Consider the following 6165-nt stretch of genomic DNA (forward strand, 5'->3'; position numbering starts at 1 on the left):
GATTTTCGTAGTGCTTTGTTAATCGCCAATTTTTTAAAATGCCCTTCCAGTTTAAGAAAGGTCAACCTTTAAAGTCTCGGGCACGTCAAATCGTGTACAATGTCGCAGAATTTTGCGCTTCTGAAGCTTCGGCGAACTCTTTAGTAGTTCCTCTTCCTCAAGTTTTGAAGAGAACATCGCAAGCTACTGGAGTATCGGAGTATACAATTAAAAAAATTAAGTGCGAAGTATCAACAATGGGGGAAGATCAACTTTTAAATACGCCTGGAAAGAAACGTAAAAGCCCTGCTAATCATAAGTGCGAAACTGACGATTTTGACAAATGCGTTATACGGCAGACCATACAAGACTTTTACATCAAAGAAAAGAAAGTGCCATCTGTGCGGAAATTATTGCCTGTCTTGAGGCAAAAAATAGACTTCCCGTGGCAAAAAGACTCATCTTGCAAAGTTTTGCGTTCGATGAATTTTCGCTGGAAGAAATGTGTTAACAAAAGAAAAATTCTTATCGAAAGACCTCACATTGTATTTTGGAGGAACAATTATTTACGCGAAATGAGGAAACTCAGAGCAAGTGGACGCCACATCGTTTACATCGATGAAACATGGATTGACAGCAATTTAACTTTTAAGAAATGTTGGCAGCATGATACGGTTTTGGGCGCACAGATAAATGTCAGTTCCAAAAATAGACTGATTGTTGTCCATGCTGGCTCTTCCGAAGGATTTATTCCAGGTGCCCAACTTATATATAAAGCATCAGCTCAAAGCGGGGATTACCATGGGCAAATGAACTATGGAAATTTTGAAAAATGGGTGTTGGAAAAGCTTCTTCCAAATTTACGACCTCAAAGTGTGGTATGCATGGATAATGCCCCGTATCACACAAAAATTGAAGATCCGACACCCACGAAATATGCTACAAAGCAAACAATGGTAAATTGGCTGATGAAAAAGACGATATGCTGCGATCCCAAAATGCAAAAAGCGGAACTGTTCAGCTTAATAGAATGCAATCGTCCTAAAAAAGTAATATATAAAATTGACAACATCATAAAGGAAAATGGGCATCATGTTGTGCGTCTCCCTCCTTACCACTGTGATCTAAACGCAATTGAATACGTTTGGTCATCAGTTAAAAGACTGATCAGGGAAAGGAATGTGACTGGGGACTTGAGCTTGGAAAATTTGAAAAGTTTAACAAAAAAAAAAAAAAAAAAAAAAAAAAAAAAAAGCTTTGGATGAAGTCACTTCTCAAGAATGGCAGGCGCACTGCAACCACGTAGAAAAACTTGAAAATTATTATTGGGACAAGGACGAACTTTTAAAAGAGATAGTGGATGGATTAATAATTCAAACTGGCAGCAGAGATTCTGATTCTGATTCAGAAGAAACGGAATCTTGCGACAGTGACTCAGATGACTTTTCAGATGTTATACCTCTATAAAAGTCCTACACGAAGGCATCCCTCTTCTTCATCTGATAGCTTTGTCAAGTTGTGAGGATATTTCTAAGTTCAATATTTTCTTTGCCACTATGTAAATGAAAGATTACCAAAAGTGGGCAACAATGAGCCTTCGGAAGAGGCGAAACTCCCCCCCCCCCCTGTGGATAATAAAGAACACTGAATGGTTGCTTCATTTCCCATTACTGTGTTCTTGGGGACCCACAAGCCATGGTATAATTTGCTTAAAAAATAATTTTTAATCTTTAATTGAAATTAAATAAGTTTTGTTTTATTATGAAAATATTAATACAAAATTATATTAATGCAACAATGCTCACTGCAGTTATAAAAGCCAAATTTTATATAATTATATAAATTTCGTATAATTTTAAATATAAAATAGGTAACTGAATAATTTAAGAGACCTTAATTTTGTTCTGATTTTAACATTTTATTATGTTACAAGCTATTACAGTGTCTATAAAAAGCAGCATGATGCATAAATGGGCGCTGGTAATTAAGAGGCCCAGCAGCGGCCGATCGTCTGTAAAGTCACTGAACACTTGTAGTTCGGTCCGAGGTTTGAATCCCGTGAACGGGCTGGCTGCATGGGTGTTTTCCCCATGTGTAACGTGTATACAAGGCAGTTTTCCTTAGCAAGCCCTCCACGAAGGCATCCTTCCTCTTAGGCATTTAACCCTGGAGGCTTTCCGTAATCATATAAACCAACCCAAACCACTGGTAATTAAGTAAAAAGCAGTTTTGATTTTAATTTACCTTCGCTTCCTTTCGTCATTAAATTGACCAGCTTTTGGTTTAGTTCGAAGGTATGGAAAAAGAAGAAATGTTCGCAAAAAGTATTTATTGAGAGCATTTTTCTTCAAAAATAAGCACGGATTTTTAAATGCATTTCCCTACAAGTTATTTTGATATATTTTTACTCATTGTACATCTAGAAGGATGGCAAATTCAGCGACTTGTACCTCACACGGCAAAATCAAAGACCGTTCCTTGACTGCAAAAACTTTATTTACGCCATCAATTTTCATTTTCGGAAATTGAATGTCGGGGTCGACGCAAAGGGTCAACGAGCATTTTGACTTGAAACTAAAACAAAATGTGAATATCGCCAAATCATCTTTAAATATGCCAAGGTGGCAAATTGAGAAGTAAATCTTCAAGACACCCCTACGATAAATGGGTCACGGCTCGTTTCTACGGCAACAGACAGCCGCAGACAAACTGGCGAGAGCTGTTCTTACCATAGACAGACAGTATGGTTTCGGCAACTTCCTGAGCTGGGTCCTTCGGACAAGGCGTCGGCATTTACAGGTGAGGATCCCTTCTGAGAATGGATAGTTATGTAATCAGATGCTGAAAGCAGTTTGTTATTTTTGAAGTTTAAGGAGAAATTGTTTTTCCTCAAAAAAATCTTGTCGAGTATGCATGGATCTGTAATATCCGCCACATATGCCGTTGTGATTGTAGGCGGCACTTCCAAACGTGATGTTCACGTTTAACTTCCCAGCTATGTCGATGTTATCACCAGGCGCAGTCTGAAGGGTAATACAAGATGGCGTCCAAATAATTTTATCTTTAAACTGCTGAGTTAAATCCTTTCGAATGATCAGGACATTAGCTCCTATGTCAATGATCACATTGCAAGAAACTCCATTGATATTTCCATTGATGGATAGTCCGTTACTACTGCCACTCACTGTAGAAATCTTAAGTGCTTTAAAACAATGTTTTTCATTATCTGGCAACCTCCGTTCCTCGATATGGCCATTAACTTGTTTCTTGCGTCTTTGCTGGGAAATGGTCTTACTTTCCGTACCTCGGGGTGTTCTGCAGTTTCTTCGTATCTGGCTTCAGCTCCGCAGTCCCAGCACTTCTTGTCACTCCTTTTTTGTCCGATGCCATGTAATTGTCTGTTCAACTCGTCTGTCTTATTTTCCGTGCTCTGTGGTTTTCTGCAATTCCTTCGTATGTGGCCTTCAAAACTGCAGTTCCGGAACTTTGGAACTGGTTTATTTTCACTTCTGTTCTCTCTCAAGCTACTGAGGTGTCTGGTAAAATCATCTGTTTTATATTCCGTACCCTGGGGCGTTCTACAATTCCGTCTTAGGTGACCTTCACTACCACATCTCCAACATCTTAGAGCCACTTTTTTCTCTTTCCTACTTCAAAGCGTCGACTTGTCTGGATAAATCCTCTAAACGAGCCATCAATTGATCCACTACATCAATGTTCAACTTATTTTTATTTAAGTCTTAAATACTACATTAACATACTAAATTCAAAACAAACGTACAGATGATGATCTTTATTCTAATATTCAAAGTAAATCCCTTAATACATAATTTTATGTAATAAGATAAGTTTAAATACCAAATAAATATTCTTACAATAACAAAATTTTAAATACCAAATAAATGTTCATGACATAGAGCTACATAATGTAGTTAAGACATTTATGTAGCTCTATGACAATAAAGCTTAAGATCTTTAATTTTGTTTTCTTTTTGAACCTGGGATAATTATTTGCGGTTGTACTTAACTGTTAAACTGTTCATTTAGGATATAAAATAAAACCATTAAAAAGGTATTGTATTTAACAAAATGCGCGCCAGCTCGTGCCGCATTCGTGTACTAATGAGCTAACATTTTGATTGAGACAGGGATATGGATCGGTGGAGTTCACGGCATCTTGCTTTTGCTGCTGAAAGTTAAAGAACAACTACTCGGTTACTGCTACCCAACGTCTATATCGGCAAAATTTCAACTTCGTCATGGGAAAGTTCCAGATGAACGGACCATTGAGAGGTGGGTAAATGCATTTCGAACAACAGGTTCTGTTTGCAATGGCAAACCAGGAAGAAGTGAAAGAACTGTATGGACATCAGAAGCCGTGGAAAATGTTCGTGCCCAAAAAGATCTGCTTGTGATCATTCGCAAACTTTGCATATGTTCGATCGTCCATTCAGGAGAATATTGCACGAAGATCTCTATTTTCACACATATAAGCTGTAGGCTGTTCAGGAAATTAGGCCTCGCGATTGGTTTGCACGAGAAACATTTTACTTAACCATGCGTGAACTCCTTCGCCTAAATCCACAGATGTTGCACACCATCCTGATGTCAGATGAAGCGTATTTCAAGTTAATTGATTCAGTGAATAAACAGAATATGCGTTATTGGAGTGATGTAAACCCGCATGAACTGCACATCAAGCCCTTGCACAGTTCTCGTGTCACAGTGTGGGAGTTGCTTCCTTTAGGATTATTGGCCCTTTCTTCTTTGAGGATGACCGCGGTGTAGCTATAACTGTCACCAATGAACGCTACCTAAAGATGCTGCAAGACTTCGTTCTTCCCCAATTAGGTATAGTCGATATGAATGCGGAACAATTATGGTTTCAACAAAACGGAGCGACCTCGCATTCAGCCAGAATTTGCATGGCTTTCTTGCGAGAGACTTTTCCAGGTAGAGTAATTTCCCTTTTTGGTCACATTTCCTATCCGCCTCGCTCACCTGCTCTTTCACGTGAAGACTTTGAGGCCCCCTGAAGCAAGAAATTTCTCGAACACATTCTTGAATTGAAGGATCGCATCAGTCTTCCAGTCGGCAATGTCCCAGGGAATACGTTACGCCAAGTTATGGCAAGCTTCCAACGCCGGCTAGATGAATGTGTTGTGCATCATTTGACAGGCATCATATTCAGAAAGTAATCCACGCAATGGACAATAACTTACGCATTAGTAAATGGCATACCTTTAACTATTAATTGACATAAAGGGTAACAAATAAATTACATTTACTGACTTATGGTGTGTTTTTAATAGCCTACTATGAACGCTGCCGCACCCTGTATTTTCCTTAAATGCAACAAAATCTAGTCAGTTCTTTTTATGAACACAGAAAGCTTAATTATGGAAAACATAAATTTTTATAAGTTTGATATAAGCGTGTTCGTGAATGAGAAAATCGTCAAACACATACATCATTGACAAAATAGTAAAACGTATTCTGGGGACTCTAAATTTTACTTCATTTAGAACTTACTGCAAACCGAAAATAAGGCATCAATTACCTATGTATATAGGCTGGCTGGAGGTAAAAAAAATAAGTGGACCGTTAAAAGTAGACTGTAAAAGAAAGAAAATGTGGACTACGGAAATGTTCCAGACGTCTTTCATAAATAAAATTAATAGAGCGAATACGAAAGAAACGTATTCAAAACAAAACTATAAAATTCAGCAAAGTTGATATATATGTATCCTTTCCTATTGTAGGTGTTGTTGCTTATGCTCATTTGTCTGACGTAGTCCGCCCAAGACCACGAAATTCCTCGTGGCAAGGAGTGCTATATTACGCCTGTCGTTGACAGCAACCTTAAGCAAGTAAAGTGCGATTTGGCTCAGTTCCGCCCCCAATTTTAACGTTGAGCACCCCGGGGTGACAGTTCCGAGTGTTTCTCATCCCTCTTCCCTTCCACCAAACCACACGAGATGACTTTCGGCTCGCCGTATGTTTAGAGTGCTGCCATGCAGCACCAACACTATACATTTACAAACATCCATTCCTTCTCTGGGATTCAAACCGCGGCCATTCGACACGGCAGTCAACGACGCTAGCCACTATAACGGTTGGGCAGCTTCCTCATACCTTTCTGGTATAAATGAATCCCGGCGAGGCACTTTTACACGTCCTGATTGA

The 6165-nt window shown here is 38.8% G+C and overlaps 1 protein-coding gene across 1 annotated transcript; it reads left to right on the plus strand.

The window, feature by feature from the left end:
• Window positions 1-788: 788 nt before the first annotated feature.
• LOC146998572 (uncharacterized) lies at window positions 789-1501 on the plus strand. The gene is made up of 2 exons (XM_085810318.1): window positions 789-1194; window positions 1235-1501. Exons 1-2 carry the CDS (start codon window positions 789-791, stop codon window positions 1444-1446), a joined length of 618 nt encoding a protein of 205 aa, XP_085666444.1. The 3' UTR covers window positions 1447-1501.
• The last annotated feature ends 4664 nt before the right edge of the window (window positions 1502-6165 follow it).

The sequence above is a fragment of the Stegodyphus dumicola genome, chromosome 2, assembly GCF_044657685.1.
Source record: "Stegodyphus dumicola isolate Sdum_Otavi_A_Nest chromosome 2, ASM4465768v1".
NCBI lineage: Eukaryota > Metazoa > Arthropoda > Arachnida > Araneae > Eresidae > Stegodyphus > Stegodyphus dumicola.